Source organism: Hevea brasiliensis, chromosome 9 (assembly GCF_030052815.1).
Source record: "Hevea brasiliensis isolate MT/VB/25A 57/8 chromosome 9, ASM3005281v1, whole genome shotgun sequence".
NCBI classification, from domain to species: Eukaryota; Viridiplantae; Streptophyta; class Magnoliopsida; order Malpighiales; family Euphorbiaceae; genus Hevea; species Hevea brasiliensis.
This window is the reverse complement of record NC_079501.1, coordinates 36306591-36326701: the sequence shown is the minus strand read 5'-3', so window position 1 is coordinate 36326701 and position 20111 is coordinate 36306591. Positions and strand designations below refer to the sequence as shown.

Here is a 20111-nt window from a genome sequence, read left to right as displayed (position 1 = left end):
GTCTTTAACACTCTAAAGTGGTATAGAGTATGCCGACACACGTGTAGTGCTCAACTTCACGTGTGTGGCTACATCAACTCACAAGTTCACAGTCTTCTCGAACGCGTTTTATTTAATAAAAAATTAATAATTGTCCTTCAAGCCTTAACAACTAAGCAAGTTAATTAAATTTCAAAATCCCCAGGTGTGAACCCACCCCTTTGTAACCGAAGACTTTCTAGAAAGTTACAAAAAATCAACATCCCAACCTCCACACTCCTTCTCTCCCGTTCTGCCACCTCACTTCTCTGCCCCATTAAACTCCGCGTTTTTGCCTCCATCATCGCTTTGTATTTGCTCAACTCTATATCTTTCTTTCTGCACCTCACTTTCTTTGAAACTTTCCACTTTGACAAATCCACACGCAATTGGTGAAATTCTTGTATCTCGTCACTTTCCTGGAAATTTCCTTCTTCCTCGTCCGACCTCCTCTTATTTAACTTACCCTTTCTCACCCTCTTCTCTCTCTCATAGATTACAGCCCATTTCCTGATCTTAGATAAAATTTCTGTTATTTTCTGGGATACCCAGTTCGTGTTTTATTGTTTTTATTTTTTTTAATCGGCTTGTGAAGGGAATTGGAGTTGAAGATGGAGAATAACCAGCAATCATTTTGGCAATTCAGTGATCAGTTGAGGGTACATACTTCAAACTTTGCAAATCTTTCACTCAACGACTCAATATGGAGCAATTCTTATGGGGCAAAGAGGCCAAATGAGAGGAGGAATTTTGATACAAGAGTTGGAGGTGAATTGAATTCTGTTATCAATTCTAAGTCAAAAGAGTCTGATTTGAACAATGGTTTCAATGATGGGTGGAAGATAGGAGCTAGTGTTGGTGCTACTAAGGATTTGAATGGGTGGAAGATAGGAGCTAGCGGTGCTGTTACTGCGGATTTGAATGGTTTCAATGATGGGTGGAAGATGGGATCAAGTGGTGCTGCTACTGCGGATTTGAATGGTATCAATGATGGGTGGAAGATGGGATCAATTGGTGCTGCTACTGCGGATTTGAATGGTTTCGAGGATGGGTGGAAGATAGGATCTAGAGGTGGTGCTACGACGGATTTGAATGGATTTAACGATGGGTGGAAGATAGGATCTAGTGTTAACAGTTATGGACTTGGACCTATTGGTCAAGTTGGTGGTGGATCTCAGAAGAATGCTGGGATCAATGGTGGGTTTAACAAGGGGATTTATTCAAAGAATAATTATAACAATAACCTCAATGTTCATGTGAAGGGCAATAAGAACAAGGGAGAGGACGATTATGGAGGCAAAGTTGGGAAGAAGAATAGTAACAAGAAGAACAATGGTGATAGTAACAACAATAATGATAGCAAGGATAAGCAAAGTGCTGTTGACAAGAGGTTTAAGACACTGCCACCATCAGAATCACTGCCTAGGAATGAAACTGTTGGTGGCTATATCTTTGTTTGTAACAACGATACTATGCAAGAGAATCTCAAGAGGCAGCTCTTTGGTATGTCTATCGATTTCTAACTCTGTTATTCTTTTTTTACTTTCCCTGTCTAATAGTATTGTTCATGTTCTTCTTGGGTTCATTGCATAAAAGTTCTGGGATTTTTAGGATAATTTTCTAAACCAAGGTTTCTTTTGATTTTAATCTGCGTGTGTTATTACCCATTTCTAAACTGTTTCTTGAATTATAATTTATAGGTTTGCCTCCACGTTACCGAGATTCAGTGAGGGCGATCACTCCAGGCCTTCCCCTTTTCCTCTACAACTACTCCACCCACCAACTCCATGGAATCTTTATGGTTTGTGCTTCTTTCTTTTCAGGGCATTGATAATATATAACAATTCATGGGACTGTCCAGTTACTTAGCATTGTTATCCTAAATGAATATTAACTAGTAGTTAATTCTGATAAATCAACTGATGATATGTCATAATGGTCTGTATAGGCTGCAAGTTTTGGAGGAACAAACATTGATCCATTAGCCTGGGAGGACAAGAAATGCCCTGGAGAATCACGCTTTCCAGCTCAGGTATATTTCTAGGAAATTGTCTATCAGTTACAGGGATTGTTAATTGAATCATTTTGTATTAAATACTAGTTCTATTTGTATGCAGGTGAGAGTTGTTACAAGGAAAATTTGCGAGCCACTGGAAGAGGACTCCTTCAGGCCAATTCTCCACCACTATGATGGCCCCAAGTTTAGGCTTGAACTCAACATTCCAGAGGTAATTTAACCTGTAACTATAGCCATGATGAATCTCGTTTGTTTTATTTGTTAATGTTTCATTAGTTGGTGTGCCCTGATCTGACCTATTTTCAACTGGATTTTCAGGCACTGTCTCTCCTGGACATATTCGAAGAACAAAACCCTTGAACAGCTTACCATATACGGGCACACTGATACACATACAAGGAAAGGAGAAGATTAAGCACATACAAGGAATGGAGAAGATTAAGAGTTGATTAAAGGATACGAGATAAAAGGAGTTGTTTAGCTTTACTATACTGGGAGGATTTGAAAGAGAGGGTTTAGGGAAGGAACTAATGGGGGAATGGGAAGGAGGCTGAGCATACACGCTGTAGTGTGATGTATAATTTTTCATATGAAGGCTGTTATGGTCCTCTTTATTCCCTGATTTGGCATATAAATAAGTGAAAAATGCTAAAATGAACTAATATTTATGATGTTTTAAAGCAGTGGTATGCTGGAAGTATAGATTTCACATTTTCATATGAGCTGATTTTCAGTCTTTAGTATCAGATTTCCCTCTTTCCATTTTATCCGCATAGAGTTCTATGGTTCTGAAATGGGCAGTAGCGGATTTAGAAAATTTCTTTTTTCAGAGTAATATATAAAAAAATAAATAATAAAATATTATTAAAAATTAAAAATGTGATACTAATTATCTTATAATTATATTCAATGAAATTCAATATCGTGAAAATAAAAAAAAATTATTATTAATATTATTAAATATATATTTATTGCATTTGTAATATATATTTTTTATCTTTATTATTTTAAATTTTCTCAGAAACAGCTTACATCCGCCACTGGGGATTGGTCATCAATTAGATGGATCTGATTTGGGATGAGAATTGGGACTAGTTGGAACCAGTCATTACTGTAATGTACGAGAGAAATTTTAGACGAAAAGACATGAATAAGTCCACTCTAGAATTCGATTGTTGCAGGGCCAGCCCTCACTGTTTCATGTGATTGAGGCAGAAGCTATATTATACATTCGAATCTTCAATATTTAATTCTTTCTAATAAAATAATAATAATAATAATAAAGTTCACCTACTTGGAGGTTAATCCACCATACAACAAAGCAAAGATGTCAATGGGTAGTTAGGCTGCCCATGCCATTAAACTTACGGCACATCTGACAACTACACCAAATATGCTTACTGGTTCTTGCCTTCTTAACTAACGGCAATAATTGAATACATTAATAAACAAAAACAAAAAAGAGACAATGACTTCTTCAAAGGTTAGGCCGGTGATTGTTTAGGCTCACGGAAAGCAGTTGGGGACCTGTTCAGATGTTGACTATTACGCTTATACATCTAATCAAAGCGTGTTCAAGCATCATTTTACTGGGATGGGTCAAAATATTAGCAGAACCTGGTTTTCAAACCGATTCGAACTCAGATTCAGTGAAACCAGATGTTCCCCAATTTAATGTTTCAATATCAAATTAAATAAATATTAAAAAATAATTTATAAATTTATATTAAAATAATTTATAAATTTTTATTAAAATAATTATATATTTTAATGAATTTTATAAGTAAATTATCAAATAATATTAAATAAAATAAAATAAAATAAATATGTTTTCATAAATTATTTAGATATTTTATTAAGATTTAAATTTTAAAATTATTAATGTTTTAAAATACAAAAATAGTGAGTTAATTTATTTATCATAAAATAAAAATAATATATATTTTTTTTAATAAAAAAGTATTATCAGACTGGTTCAAGTGGGAGCCATGAAGTCATAAGTTTGAATTCCCATTTTTATAATTTTTTTTATGAAAATAGATATGAAAAAATTTAATATTTTATTCATTTATTTATTTATTTATTTTTAATTAATTAACAATAATTTAATATAATTATCTAAAAAAAATATTTTATTGAATGACCTGCTTTTATATATATATATTATTTTTGAAATTAAATATATATCTGTAATCTGAACAACTCAATTCAATAATAACTCTTATCTCATTTTATACCTAATATAATTCTTGAAATATATATACCCTAATCATCTCTTTCTGCTAAACTTTACTCTCAAAGCCTGTTTATCACCTTCTTTTTCTACTAAATACTCTCAATAGGTATTTTCATCATCTTTTATTATTATTATGTGTGTATATATATTATTATGTGTGTGTGTGTGTATATATATATATAAATTTACTATTTATAATCTGATGTGCGCAGAGAATTCATAAATTCTTACTTCTCTATTCATCACTTTGGATTCTATTTTCAAGAAGATTTGAATATTCAATCTATCAGCTGAAATTGTCTCTCTTTCATTGAATATAACTATTCTCTTGGAGGTTCCAGGTGAGTGTTAATTATAGTATATGACACCTTTTTAGTCCCTTTTTAAATTTCTTAACATTAAATTTGTTATTAAATGAAATTTTAAATAAGTATTTTAACAATTATTTTACATGTAAGTTTCTAGAGTTTTATTTTATTATTAAATTTTATTTTGATTTTGATTAAATAATTAATTTATCAATTATCTCTACATTAGAGCCATTAGGATTCCGGGAACAGGCCTTTAGTGCCTTTATATTTATTGATATCTGATTATAAAATTTACTGATATGTTACACTGAATTTATTTGAGATTGATTTGATCTTATTGACTCTCTGAAATTATTAAAATAAACTATTGGAATTGCACTATCAGTTATTATTTGCTATCTAAAATTTTTTTGTTGATTTGCATTGTTGAGTCATGCATCATTGTAATTTATGGTTTCACGTTAGTATCATATGCATTGATATCTGTGAAGGAGGATGAAGGTATCTAATATTTGGTAGCGCGCTTATCATCTAGCCTTTGGTGATGTGGGGTACTCTAGTGTACTGTACCATTAAAAAAAATTTTTTGAATGAACTTCTTCTATATATATGTTTTATGAAATTATTTTATTAATGATTTTGATAGCATGAGCATGATTTTATTGAATAGAAAATTTATTGTGAAATAAATCAAGCGTCTGCTTGTTCCTATTCCGTTGTGTGTTATAATTATCATTCACTGAGCATTAGCTCAAACTACGTTTTTTCTGTCTGTTATTTGTTTCAGATCAGTAAAATTATGCAGCTGATTCAAATATTCAGTCCATTTTCTAGAGAAGGATAATCTTTAATTTGTTCTCATTGTATGCCCGAATTTATGTTTCCTCAGGCTAATAATTAGTTTAGTTTATTGAACAGTTTAAGTTTTTATTTGAATCTATAGAGACTCCGCAGTTTACTTATAGGATATTTATGATGTTTATTCTGTGTTTTGTTTATTTGTATTTTGTTTTTTTTTTTTTTTGGATTAGTAAGTGATAATATATTTATTCAATATACTCTGATAAGGCTTGCATGATTTAAGAATACTTAAATTATGCACCGGTCACAGCTCAGAATTTTGGGTCGTGACAAAGTTGGTATCAAAGCCTGGTTTAGGTCTAGTAAACTTGCGAAGCATAGGATCCTTAACGTCTTTTCAATTTATCATTGCTTTAGATATCTGCGTCCTTTGTAGTTTTTCACCTGTCTTAATTTGGCTCACATTTTCAGATTCAATGCTTGTCTATTAAAATGAATAAGTGTTTGGGTCTGTTAAAAGTAAGAGGAGAGCTAGGGCCAAGGGTCTTAATGGTGCAAACCTTGATTCAACAGGAGAGGTACCACCTCAAACTATTAATCAGACATCTGAACAGATGCCTATGGCTAAGACTGGGGCACAACCATTCCTTTGTTTCTCCATACTTTTCCATGAGATTTAGTACACCACCTACTTTGTTCGAGTATCCTTTATCTGTATCAACACCTATGGGTAATGCAATAGGCACTGATATGGTGTATAGGGGATGTATAGTTCACATTGGAGATAGGGAATTAGTTGCAGATCTTGTTTCTTTGGATATGTTTGAGTTTAATGTGATTTTAGGCATGGACTGGTTAGCCACTTATCACATTTCATTAGATTGTCATAATAAAGTTGTGTTCTTTAAAATTCCTGAGAAGACAGAATTTCAATTTCAGGGAGATCATAGTATAGCCTCTAGCAATCTTATCTTAGCAGTGAGTGCTAGACGATTATTGCGAAAGAGGTGTAAGGGGTATCTAGCTTATGTTAGAGATGTTCAATTAGCAGATGCAGGTTTGGAGAATGTTGTAGTGGTTAAGGAGTTCCCTAATGTGTTTCCAGAAGATTTATCAGGTTTACCCTCGAAGCGAGAGGTAGAGTTTAGTGTAGACTTAGTTCCTAGAACTGAGCCCATATTTATGCCACCTTATCGTATGGCACCTACAGAACTTAAGGAGTTGAAGGAGCAGTTACAAGACCTATTAGATAAGGGGTTTATTCGCCCTAGTGTTTTTCCGTGGGGTGTACCTGTGTTATTTGTGCGAAAGAATGATGGGTCTTTGAGAATGTGCATTGATTATAGGCAATTGAATAAGGTAACTGTGCGTAATAAGTATCCTCTTCCATGCATAGATGACATGTTTGACCAATTTCAAGGTGCAAAGTGTTTTTCCAAGATTGATCTTCGATATGGGTATCACCAATTGAGAGTTAAGGAGGAATACATACTCAAGATTGACTTTAGGACTAGGTATGGACACTATGAACTTCTTGTAATGCCTTTTGGTCTTACCAATGCCCCAGACGCTTTTATATATCTTATGAATAAAGTCTTCAAGCCTTTCTTAGATTAGTTTGTTATAGTGTTCATTGATGACATTCTAGTGTACTCAAAGAGTAAAGAAGAGCATGAGCAGCATTTGAGAATTGTCCTTCAGACCTTATGAGAACACAAACTATATGCCAAGTCCCCAAAATGTGAGTTTTGATTAGATAGCGTGGCTTTCCTAGGCCATACAGTGTCTAAGGATGGGGTGTGTGTTGATAAGAAGAAAGTTAAGGTAGTGCTTCATTGGCCTAGACCAACAATTGTGTCAGTGATTCATAGTTTCTTAGGTTTAGCAGGGTATTATAGACAGTTTGTTCAAGACTTCTCTTATATTGAAGTACCTTTAACTAAGTTGACACAGAAGAATGTGAAATTTCAGTGGTCTGAAGCTTGTGAAAAGAGTTTTCAAGAGCTTAAGAATCGTTTGACTACAGCACCAGTGTTAGCTCTTCTGTCTGGATCAGGAGGGATATACAGTTTATTGTAATGCCTCTAGGGTTGGTTTAGGATATGTTTTGATGCAGCATGGATGGGTTATTGCTTATGCTTCTCATCAATTGAAAAGGCAAGAGCAAAATTACCCAACTCATAATTTAAAAATGGTTGTAGTAATTTTTGCTTTGAAAATCTAGAGGCACTATCTATATGGTGAGACTTGTGAAATCTTCACTGACCACAAAAGTCTCAAATACATCTTTGACCAACGTGATCTTAATCTTAGGCAAAGGAGATGGGAAGAATTACTGAAGGATTATGATTGCACCATACAATATCACCCTGGAAAAGCTAATGTGGTGGTTGATGCCCTAAGCAGGAAGTCCTCTAGTAGTTTAGCCCATATATCTACCAAGTGGAGGCCTCTAATTGGTGAATTACATGAGTTACTAGATTAGGGAGTAGCGTTTGAAATCTTATCTGGATCATTCTTAGCACATTTTCGAGTTAGGCCTATCTTGATTGATCAAATTAAGGCTGCTCAGAAGAGGGATTCTCAGTTGTGTAAGATTATAGATAGTATCCATCAAGGCCAAGCTCATGGGTTCATGTTAGATGATGATGGAGTTCTTCGTTATGGCACTAGACTTTGTGTCCCTATTGTTGATGAGTTGAGAAGAGAAATCATGGAGGAGGCACACCATTAATTAAGTTTTTGTGGTCTTCCATAAGCAAAATAGATAAAAGAAAAGAAAAAAAAAATTTTGATTACTTCATTCCCATCACTCCTTCTCCCTCATTTCTCTCATTTCCCTTTCCACCATTAACACCCATCTCAAGCTTTCAAAAGCTTGATTTTATTTTATAAACTCCCTAACTCCTTTAAGTAAGTCTTGTTCTTGGACTTTGACAAGCATCTTGACAACAAAAAGAGGAGGAAAGAAAGAAGATTTGAAGAGGGAGAAATTCAACAAAAGAGGTTAGTGGTTAGTTTTTAATATTATGTTTAAATTCATAATTAAGTAGTTGAATTACACTAGAAATTGTGGAAAAATGAAATGAAATAAATTATTGAAGGACCAAACCTAAATTTTAGTCAACTAGGGTTTGAGGATGTGTATGCATGAACTTGGTGAATTTAAAGGTGTATGTGAGCTTATTGGTGTTGAATGATTAGCATTAAAACCATTAAGTGTGATTAATTACAATAATTAAGTGAATTAGGGTTTGGAGGCCTAGGGTTTGAGGCAAATTTTGGAGAAATGCATAAATGATATCTTTGACCAATTGTGGACTGAAAAATGGTCAATAATGACCAAAAGAGATGTGTGGGAATTGTTGGAATGAAAACCAAATTCGTAGGTCCAATGGTCATGCTGCTGGCAACATGACCAAACCCACTTTGAAGGACCAAAACTCAAATTTTACAAGTCCAATTGATATGCCACAAATTGGGGATGAAAATGGACATAAAAGAGCACAATTTTCATTAAGGAACCATGCCCAAAAACTGACCAAAACTGGGTGAACAAATTGACCAAAGTGAAATGAGAGCAGGCTGCCACTGCACCAAATTGACCAAATGAACAACTGTTCATTTGGTCATAACTCGAGCTAGGAAGGTCAAATTGACCTGAAATTTTACCAGCAATTAGATAAGGTATAGATCTAAAACTGTTATGAAGAACACCACCCCAAATTATGCCATTAACCCATTCAAATTATTGAGCAAAGTTGAGTTACCAAACCTGCAACTCTGCAGAATTTCTATTGAGCAGTAATGTTTGAAGGGTTATAACTCTCTCTACAAAACTCCGATTTAGGCGATTCTTGAACCGATGAAAACTAAGACATAGTAGAACATTTCATATGAAGAAATTTAGACCAAATTATGAACTTAACTTAATCAAATTACTGACCAAAGTTGGATCAAAATCTGCCAGAACCCAAAATCTCAGCATGAACAGTGCACGTGAACAGTAATTTTATTTTAGCCATAACTTGAGCTAAAAAACTCCGATTGAGGTGATCCAAAAATGAGAATACACTTAAGACAATAAGGAACATTTTCTATGAAGGAAGTTTTACTAAATTCCAACAGTAGATTGACCAATGGAATAGTGCAACTAAGAGCACCAAAACCGAAAATTGACAATTTTGCCAAAATGACCTAAGCTTTAAGAAAATGACCAAAACCAACAAGTTTAATGACCAAAATGTGGTATGTGGGTGAATTTGGAATTCCCATACCTATTAAGCCTTAGAAAGTCAACAATTTGACTGGAATAGTGCAGTGAATAGTAATCCGAAACACAAAAATTTCGAGAACGTCGAATTTAACACGTTAGAACTAGGTAAATGTAAAGCTAAATTTATTTTGGATTTATGTTAAGTTCTAGTACTGAAACATTGTAAAATTGTGTGTTTCAGTTGAAAAGAATATCGGGAAGGGACCCGAGGAACCGAGTCGAGGCTAAGGGACGACTCGCTTGAGGTTTGTGCACAACATCTTCATGCTTTAAAATTCATTGATAAAGTAAACGAAATATGTATTTTACTTGTGATTTGGAATTATTGAAAGTTTATTTGTGACATTATTTATGATGTTTTGGTTAAACTGTGAAAGTTATTGTGTATATTTGAAATAGCAATGTTTAGCAAATTGTTAAGATAAGTTTTGAAACCACAGTGTTATGACCATATATTTGAACACCTCACTAGCACGACTAGTGGGGGTAATTAGTTTCGAATTTTAATTCCTTCTCTGGAGAAGTGTTGAGGTGTGCCTGTAGAAGATGATGTGAATGGATATCCATATATTTGAGCTAGCTAGCCTTGTGATATGATTTCTCTTTAGCCTCTGGCTATTGAGATTCTATTTGTTTCGAATGGCATGATCTAACTGTGGGTTTTATGAAATGTGTTTTGATACTTTGAAATGAACTTGGTTTGCATTAAAATCTCATAATTCATATTTTGTGTTTAATGCTCATGTTTAGTCAAATTTTTGAATAAATGTGATTTTATTTTTGCATAAAGATTATTTTAGTATATTGTGTACCACTGAGTCCTAGTACTCAGCGATAGCTTCTATTGCTGTCGCAGATACAGAGACTAGAAGAGCAGCAGACTGAGCTGCTGAGGTGTGAGGAGCTATCATCTTGAAGTCTTCGGGTATAATTTATACCACTCAGAATATTTATTTTGATGTATGTATTGCATATAAATGTATGGACATGTAAATGGGTCTTGAGCAACTTGTACAAAATTTGTATGAAGTTTGTAATAAAATTTAGTTTGTATTTCTTTTGATGTGAATTTTGTAAGGATGTATATAAATTGTTTGTCTCAAATGAAATGATTATTGAATTGTTGAAATTGATAGAGTTTGATTGTGAAATTGAAGTTGTGGTTGAGAAAAATTTTTAAAAGTGCTTTTTACAGGTATTTGAAGAACGGTTTTCTCAAAATACAGAGGAAACTCTGTCAAAATTTTTATAAAAATTGTGGAAAAATAAAATGGGCCAAAATTTCCAACTAGCTTTTCACTTAAGTACATGTTTTAAATACTTATTAGAAATGCTCACCACTTACCAAAAGTAAGAAATTGTTTTAAAATCCCTTGTACGGTGCTTAATGAGTTATCGGTAGGTGAAGTTCGGTAGTTCATTAAGTATTCTACGGGATCATGTTATACCTTACAGAGGGGTAAGGTGTGACACTCCGCAGTTTACTTATGGGATATTTATGATGTTTATTCAGTATTTTGTTTATTTGTATTTTGTCTATTTTTTTTTATTAGTAAGTGATAATATATTAATTCAATATACTCTGATAAGGCTTTCATGATTTAAGAATACTTAAATTATGCGCCAGTCACAGCTCAGAATTTTGGGTCGTGACAAGATCATTATTGTTCATCTCTTTTAAATCAAACCAAAAATGACTTGATTTCTGATTATTCAATCAATTCATATGAATTAACTCTGATTTTAAAAAGAAAGTTTTAGATATAAACCAGATTGATTATTAGTTTAATTCTTAAATAAATCGATTCAATTAGCAACATCTATTTGATTTTGACAACTATGATTAGAATAGCTAAAATGGGTGATTAAGAGCTCAATTATTATAATATATTAATTAGAGCCTATTTGATTTAGTTGGAGATTAATATTGTTGTTGGTATGTTAAATCATCGTTGAGGGTATAATTTTCTAAAAAATAATTATTATATTTTGTATTTTTTTTTTAATGTAATTTAAAATCTAAAGGTCCAAATTAAACTAGCAGCTGTTTCATTATATTGAAGACTAATACCTATAAGAAGGCTTTTTAGCTTCTTAATAACATGATTCGTATTTGATCCAAACTCTCTCATGAACTCCAATTGTCTCTGCTCCCACTTTAATTTCCAACAAAACCTTCATCATTGTCAACACTAAATGAGGTAAAACCTTCTTATAAAAAAAATTATTACTTTTCGGCCTCTTCCATTTCATCAATTCAATTTTGCTAGTTAATTTTCTCCCGACAAATTTATAATTATCAACTTTTATTTTTTAAAATTTAAATTATTTAAAAATATTATTAAAGGAGAATCTAACACAATTCTCTCATTATTTTTTTTATCGATTTAACTTTTAATAATTTTCTTCTCATAATTTTGTTGTTATTATTAATATCTTATTCTGAAAATTCTTCATTATCAAATTAATTGAAAAAACGTTTTTCTTTCATAATATTTGAAATTAAAATCATATCATTTATTTTATTTATTCTATAATTTTAATTCAATTTGCTTTTCATGATTATTTAAAAAAAATAAATTTAAAATAATAAAATTGGACAAACTTTTTAATTTTAATCATCAATATATTAATATATTTTAAGTTTAATAATTTCTAATATTAAACATTCATTATTTTTAAATTAATAATAATTTTATTAAAAAAATTAAGTATATTCATTATAAAATTATATTATCAGTCAATTAAGCTGTTCAATCACTAGTTTTGAGTCATTATTCCATAATATCTCTATTACACAAGTTCCTTATTTATATCAATACATGAGAGAATCAGCTAGGCCTAAATGGAATTCCCGCCTTTTCTCCCACATGCTCGATGCGTTTGCTGGGCTCTGACAATCGTATCCAATTCTTTGAGAAAATAAAAATAAAAAGACAGTTGTATCCGTTCGATTTGTTGAAGAATTATTTGTTAAGCTGTTATTCTTCCTGCTTTTTCTCTTCTCTTAGTATTCTTTCCCCAAAACGCTCCGTTTCCACTTTCTCCTTTTCTCCTTCATTATTCATTACGCCAACACTTATTCTGTTAAACTCACGATTTCATTAAACCTTCCCACTCCTTCGAGAACTTCTTTCCTTCTTCTTTCTTCCAGTTTTCCACTTATTTCATATCAATTTTTGTGATGTTCGTCACTTGTTATGGATCAAAATGATGCACATAAACATTACAAAAATAATCAATTTTGAAATCGATTAATAATTTCAATTTTTTTAGTAAAATAGTTAATTTTTAAAACTTAGTGATCAATTCAAGAATCGATTGCTATTAACCGATTTATAATTAGTTGATAAATCTATTGCTAATCGATATTAGAAAAACTTTAAATATATAATTATCAACCAACTAAAAAATCGGTAGCAACCGTTTTAGAGAATTAGCTGTTAAATTAAAGAATTATTATAATTGGTTTTAAAATTTAACAATTGATTTTCAATTGATTGTAAAATTTTGTTGCAATTAGTGATCGATTTAAATTTATTACAAAAATCAATTATTAATAGTAATTAATTTATGAATCAGTTGCTATTAACAACTAATTTTTGCAACCGACTCGGTTGATAATAGCAAATGATAATCGGTTGCCAAATATTTTTTCCAAAAAATTTCACTCAATTTTTTAGTTATTTATTTTTTACTTGTAATCGATTTATTAATCGGTTGCTATTAGTAATTAATTTTTGCAATTAAATAAAATTTATTGGTATTAGTAATCGATTTTGTACTCAATAGAGAATCAATTGCAAAATCTCCCTCCAAAAATTACAACTCAATTTTTTTTGCTTTCTTTTTTTATTTGCAATTGATTACTAACAACAATCGATTTGCAAATCGGTAGTAATCGATTAAAATTGGTTGCTATTAGCAATAGCAACCAATTTTGAATCAGTTGTAAAATTTTTCTTCTAAAAATTCCTACCCAATTTATAAAAAACATTAGTAATTAACAATCGATTACTAAAATCAATTGCTAATTTGTTTATATAAACCATTACTCATTTTTTTCTCCACTTTTTGTCTCTTTCATCTCTTTTCTTTCATTTTCTCAATCATCATTTTCTTTCTCGTTTATTTTCTTCTTTCTCATATTTTTCTTTCTCATTTATCTTTTTCATCTTCTTTTTCTTTCTCATCTAATTTATTTAATTTATTTTTATTATAATTTATTTTTTATGTATTTTTTTGTTAGAAAATAATTTGTAGTAGTACTAAATATTTTTTCATATATGTGTCAGCCTTAACTTCTTCATTTCACTCCTTTAATCTTTCCCTCCTCTCTAACTCGTTGAGAATCACAGTTTTCCTTTTTTCCAATTTCCAAAACTATGTTCCTGCTCTCTCTCTCTCTCTCTCAAAATTTTTTGCATGGGGATTAGATGCTTAACCTCCATATAAACTAATGAGATGCTCTTCTTGATAGGAAGTTAATTGGACAACAATTCAAACCAATAAATCTTTTCTATTTATGTTAACTTGTGAAAAACAACAATTGAATATATATGCAAAGGCTGTCTATAATTGTACAATTCAATCACACAAGAACACGATAATTTTTACGTGAAAAACTCCTTCAAAGTGAAGGATAAAAACTACACAACGCCTCTCTTGGTCCAAATAATTTAGCTCCACTATCGTAAGTTTACAGTAATTACAAATCACCATAAATAATTCTCAACAAAAAGTCTCAACACAATTCAAACAAATTAAAAAAAAAAAAAAAAACAACAAGATTATGGAGATAATTTACTGAGACGCAACAGTTGTCCATGCAAATTGACCACTTTTTGGTTGTCAAAATACGATTTTCATCATTCAGATTAAAGAAGAATATGTCAACTGTGCCCACCAAAATTAAGCTCAATCAAACTTCAAATTGCCTTCTGATTGCTGGAAATGATGAAACTGGTCTGTGTTGAAAATCAATGAAAAACGGCTGCTGTTCAAGTGACCAAAAACTGAAGAAACAAAACTCCAAACAAGATATCCACCATTCACAAGGAACCAAATGTTAGGATCTTGCAGACCAAACTTGAGCTCGATCCAATAGTAAAAAAGCTCCAAAGCTAAGAAAGGTGTACTATCCACCTTGGAAAATTTTATAGAAAATTATGCATTTTATCCTCTATTTTTCTCTTCTTCTTTCTAATGTTTTTTATAGAGAAAATGGGCCAAACTTAACTTTACCCCAAAAGCTAGCTTAAGGAGAGGAGATTTTTCCAAATCTTATATATAGCACAAACACTTTATCCCAAATCAATGTGGAGCTAATTTGCATAAAAAGTCCCTAAATTTAAGGGATTATGTAACAACAAAAAAAAATGAGAATAAAATAATTAAAGTTAATTTAGTAAATAGGAATAAAATAATTAAATTTTTCTAGACTATATTTATTTTTATCATTACTAGAATTTTATCAAATTTTAACATAATAAAAATTATTTTGGACCTAATTGTAAACCCCTAAAAAGTTGGGGGACTAATAGTGTAATTAGAAGTTAAAAAAAAAAACACACACACAGAAAAATTAAAACACAGCAAGCCCCTCCCTCCCGTCTCTCTCTTCCTTCTGTCTCTCTCCCTCTCCCTCTCCGTTCACTGCGTCTCCGGCTGATCCAGTGGAGGGCGATGGTCGGCAGAGGTCCGGCAAGCTCCCAGCAGTCTTCAGCGACACCGGCAACCCCTGGATTGCAAACGGCGGCAAGAGGAGGCCCCCAACATGCGCAGCGGCAGCGTCCTTCCAAGGGTGATTCCGGCGGTTCCCGGTGGTGTTCTGGCCAAGTGAGGCTAGCGCTCTACTCCTGGGGCCACGGGCTTCCAATCCCGACTGGCGGTGCTCCATTTCGTGGAGGTTTCCGGCGAGTCTCGAAGAGAGAGAAAGAGGAGAGAGAAAGTGATGGCAGTGACTTTTCGGCCACTTTTCCGGCGATCCGACCGTCAGATCGAAAATCCGAGGCCACCGATGGACTCAAGACAACGAGATCTTTGAGATAGGACTAGTCCCGCTCCGATCGGATACCGTTTGAAAAAGGCGATAATTGGACGGTCCAATTTGCTTGGTGAGATTTTCGAACTTTTTCGATTCCCAAAGTTTAAAAATAATTTTATGATAATTATTAACAAAATTTGGACTTAATTTAGGTATGATTGGATCAAGGATAGCTCGGCGGCGTTGGGATCGCATTTTCAGCCAGATCCGGCTGCCCGACACCCCGTCTCAGAACGTGGTCAATAGTACAGTCAATCCTAGCATTTTCAGATGTTCTGAATGCATTCCAGGTGTAAACCCGAACTCTAAGTTGCTCATTTGCGGCTAATATCAATTTAGAATAAAATTCATAAAATATTCGTGGATCATCGAAAAATTATAATTCATTTTGCAATAGTCTTATAATATTATTAAGGACCGCAAGGCAAAATTTTAGAATTTTTAGAGCTTGTTTGAGTGGATTTTTACAAAATGTCAATTATAGGGACTAAAATGTAATTTTTAAGATTTTAAGTATTGCTTGGTTTGGAGGGCCCAGGAGGGGCCATATAATGATGATGAGATATGAGTTGAATTTAAAAGTGTTATTTGAGCCTTTTTGCAGGTTGGATAGGTTCCAGGTATAGGGGAAACTCTACTGGATTTCCGGCATGAATTAAGCTGTTTGTTGCCTCTTTAGAGTTTTATCTTAACTTAGTACTGATAAATTTATAATTTAATTATTAGGTGATCGAGATCAGCTATTTTTCTGCATCCAGCAGCCACAATAATTATCGGTGTACAGTGAGTAAAATATTAATTTTAATTGTAATTTTGATATTATTATATGTTCAAGCATGCCCATGCATCACTTATATGTATATATCTATGTAGTTAAACTCTAGGCACGTTTTATGTTGCATTCGCAACTGTTAAAGTGCCATGTATGTTGTTGTGATAATTTGGAGCAGTGTGCGTGCGTTGGCATGCGTGTGATATGGTGTTGGCTATGGATAGGACGGGTAGACACGGCTTGAGATCTTCGCTGGGACCCTGTCCTTCGGGGTGGACACTTGAGTTCTTTGCTGGGATCCCGATTTGGTTTATTAAGTGAAAGTCCGGCTTGAGTTCTATGCTGGCACAGGTTGGATTAAAGAGAGCTGTATAGGGGATCAGCTCCCATATATTTATGATTTGACATTACTGGGTGTGTGAGTACTCCAAATTACCTTTTTGCTGCTATGATGTGAAAATATTGCCGATATTGCATTTCACTCTACAGGGTGCATTAGCTTTACATAGTTATAGGGATTATGATTAAAATTGATATTTTACTCTCTGAGTCAAACGCTCACTCCTGTTCACCATATTTTTCCAGGCTACAGGAGGAGACCTTTTTCAGAATAACCTGTCCCTTTCCTCGCAGGTTATGAAAAAATTACTTAATTGTATTATTATTCTCTAAATTTGTAATTTAGAACTCCGCATGTACTAGTAGTAGCATTAATTCTATTAGGGATTGCATGAATTTAAGTTTTTGTATTAATAAATAAAAAAAAAAATTTCATGAGTCTTGAATAGTTTGTAAATGATGTAACAGGGTTGAGCTAGACTCTCCTAATTTTAGTTTCGGATAATTATTGGGCCAAAGTTGGCCCGAAATAAAATTATAACAGTTTAATTTAAATTATTTTATATGCATTTTGGGCCTAAATTGTGGGCCTAGTCATGGGTTTGAGAACAATAAGGCTTACTACGGGCCTCGGGGGCTTTATGCCGGCCCAGGTCCTAGTGCCGGTCCGGCCCATAGGTTGGGTCGTGACAGATTATTTCATTTTCATCCCTAAACTTCAATTTATTACAATAAAATCTCTTCAATTTATTTTCCTAAAAATCCTTGTAACCTACAATTATAGGTTTGCGAGTTAAAAAATAATGAAATTACTCTTTTTCCCTTTCATTCTCACTTATCTTTTTAGCTCCAGTAACCCTAACCTACCCCACCTGCCATCTCAATTATCAAATCTATGCAAGCCAATCTTTTTCTTCCTCTGTTTCTCTTTTCAAATGGCTTCTATTCTCAAATTGCCTTTTTTCTCTCCTTAAGTCATTGAAGACAATTCCCTCTTCTCTGCAAGTCTCTCGCATCTTCAGCTTCCATCCTCAAACATATCTCTATATGTGTCTCCCATTTCACGTCTTCAAGCTTGAGATTCAACACATTAGCATATTTAATGCTTTTGGGTAGATTTGGTGCTTCAACAGTTGATTTGTCTCCAGTCAACCATCTCCTTTACTCCTCCATCAATGGATTAAGATTTTATATTATCTCCATCAAAGTCTCATCGGCCATCGCTTCTGGGCAGAGGTGAGTCACCTCATTGGGTTTTGCTTGGTTGTTCAAGAATTGGGTTTTGTTGGATTGCATGAGTTGTAGGATTTTACGATGTCTAACTATTAAAATTGTTGGGTTTTATATATTTGTATGCTTATTGTTGAAATTGTTAAGTTTTGTATTTTTGGATTATTAGAATTGTTGGGTTTATTGTTTGGTTGTTGAAATTCCATGCGTTTTGGTTGAATTCCATGTGTTTTGGTTAAAATCTATGCATTCTATTTGAAATTTGGTTGAAATTGTTGGCATGGGAGTTGTTAGATGTTAGAAATTGGTTGATAATTTTAAGTTAATTAAATTTTGATTAAAAATAATTAATAATTTTATTAAATATAAAGATATATATATATAATAATTTTATTAATAAATTTAATAAATAAAATAAAATAATTTTCTTGATGCATAATTGTCAATTAATTTAATTATAAATATGAGATAGAAAGATAAAAGAAAGGGAGGAGTAAAATGGTAATCTTATTTTTGAGAAAGAGGGGTAAAATGTAATTTCATTCTTTTTAATTTGTAGACTTGTAATAGCAAGTTATAAAGACTTTCTATGAAAATAAATTGAAATTAAAGAATTTTAATTTAACAAATTAAAATTTAAGGATGAAATTGAAAGTATCCCCTGAGTTTAGAGGCGGTTGGTGCAATTAAACCCAATAAACCCCTTCACGTCTAGGCATGAACATCTGGAGCATAAAGTTTGAATGCAAATACATCTATGGGTAGCCCAACATTTAAGTAGGCTCTGATATCATACATAGAAAATAGACTGCACCTAACTCCACCTCAAAAGCTAGCTCAAGGAGAGGAGGTTTGCCTAAATCTTATATATAGTATAAACACCTTAACCAATGTAGGACAACATTTTTGGGCAATTAAGGAATTATGGTTGTGTGAAATAGTGTAGCAAAAGACAATTATATTAGTAGCCCTAATGGGCCAAAATATGTGTGCTTCCATAAAAATTTGGGCTCTCCACATATGAGGGAATCCAAGTCCAAGCCCAATAATTCTCCCCCTCCTGACTATATGGAGGAATTTACCAAATCAATAACCAAATGGCATGTCTCAAACTTCGTTCTTGGTAGAACTTTTGTAAATATATCATAACCATCATCATCAGTATGTATTTGTTCAAGTTCAAGTAATCCAAAACATCTCGAATTCAATGATACCTCATATCCATATGTTTAGATCTATCATGAAGAGTAGGATTCTTACCAAGATCAATAATACTTTGACTGTAAAAAATAAGACATACCTCTTTTTTTGTGAACCTGAGCTTATTCATAAATTTCTTCATGCAAAGTAGCTCCTTGCAAGCTTCAGTAACTACAATAAACTTTGCTTTTATAGTAAACACTGCAATACATTTTTGCAATTTGGATTGCCATGGCATAACTCCCTTTGCAAAAGTGATCAAATAACTAGAAGTATACTTCCTTGAATCAATATCTCCTGTCAAATCAGAATCTGTATAACCAATAAGAATAGGTTTTCTAATTTCAAATAAGAAGTATCACAGAGATATCTCAAAATCCACTTTACTACATTCTAGTGCTCCATTCCTAGATTATATAGAAATCTATTAACTGTACTAACTGTATGAGTTATGTCTAGCCTAGTGGAAACCATAACATACATTAAACTCCCCACTGTAGACGCATAAGGGATTCTTTGCATGTCTTCCTTCTGTTACTCACTAGAAGGAGACTGCTTAACGCTCAATTTAAAAGATGTGGCGAAAAGTGTACTTATAACTTTAGCATTAGCCATATTGAATCGTTGTGGTACCTTCTTAATGTATTGTTCTTGAGACAATGATACACCTGTATTATATAGAAGTTTTTAAGCACATTTGTACAGCATTTCATAGCATTTAGATAGGTAATTTCATGCATTATCATCAAATTCATTAACTTTTGTAAATCTCATCGCTCAGCACTAAATTCTATGTTTTCTACATATTTTCAGGTGTTTCGAGGGAGTTCCAAAGCATATGAGTAAAGAAGAAAGCTTGAAAAAA

The 20111-nt window shown here is 32.7% G+C and overlaps 1 protein-coding gene across 1 annotated transcript; it reads left to right on the top strand.

Moving 5' to 3' along the window:
* The first annotated feature begins 326 nt into the window (after positions 1 to 326).
* On the top strand, positions 327 to 2754 carry LOC110658657 (DCD domain-containing protein NRP-B). Its single transcript, XM_021816378.2, has 5 exons — positions 327 to 1521; positions 1719 to 1819; positions 1967 to 2050; positions 2136 to 2246; positions 2354 to 2754. Exons 1-5 carry the CDS (start codon positions 630 to 632, stop codon positions 2393 to 2395), a joined length of 1230 nt encoding a protein of 409 aa, XP_021672070.2. The 5' UTR covers positions 327 to 629; the 3' UTR covers positions 2396 to 2754.
* Positions 2755 to 20111: the final 17357 nt, after the last annotated feature.

What these genes read in the sequence shown, in the direction of transcription:
- LOC110658657 (XM_021816378.2), top strand. Translation starts at nt 630, where the DNA reads ATGGAGAATAACCAGCAATCATTTTGGCAATTCAGTGATCAGTTGAGG. An exon ending in AACTCCATGGAATCTTTATG is followed by an intron (nt 1,820 to 1,966) that starts GTTTGTGCTTCT and finishes TGGTCTGTATAG; the next exon opens with GCTGCAAGTTTTGGAGGAAC. An exon ending in AATCACGCTTTCCAGCTCAG is followed by an intron (nt 2,051 to 2,135) that starts GTATATTTCTAG and finishes ATTTGTATGCAG; the next exon opens with GTGAGAGTTGTTACAAGGAA.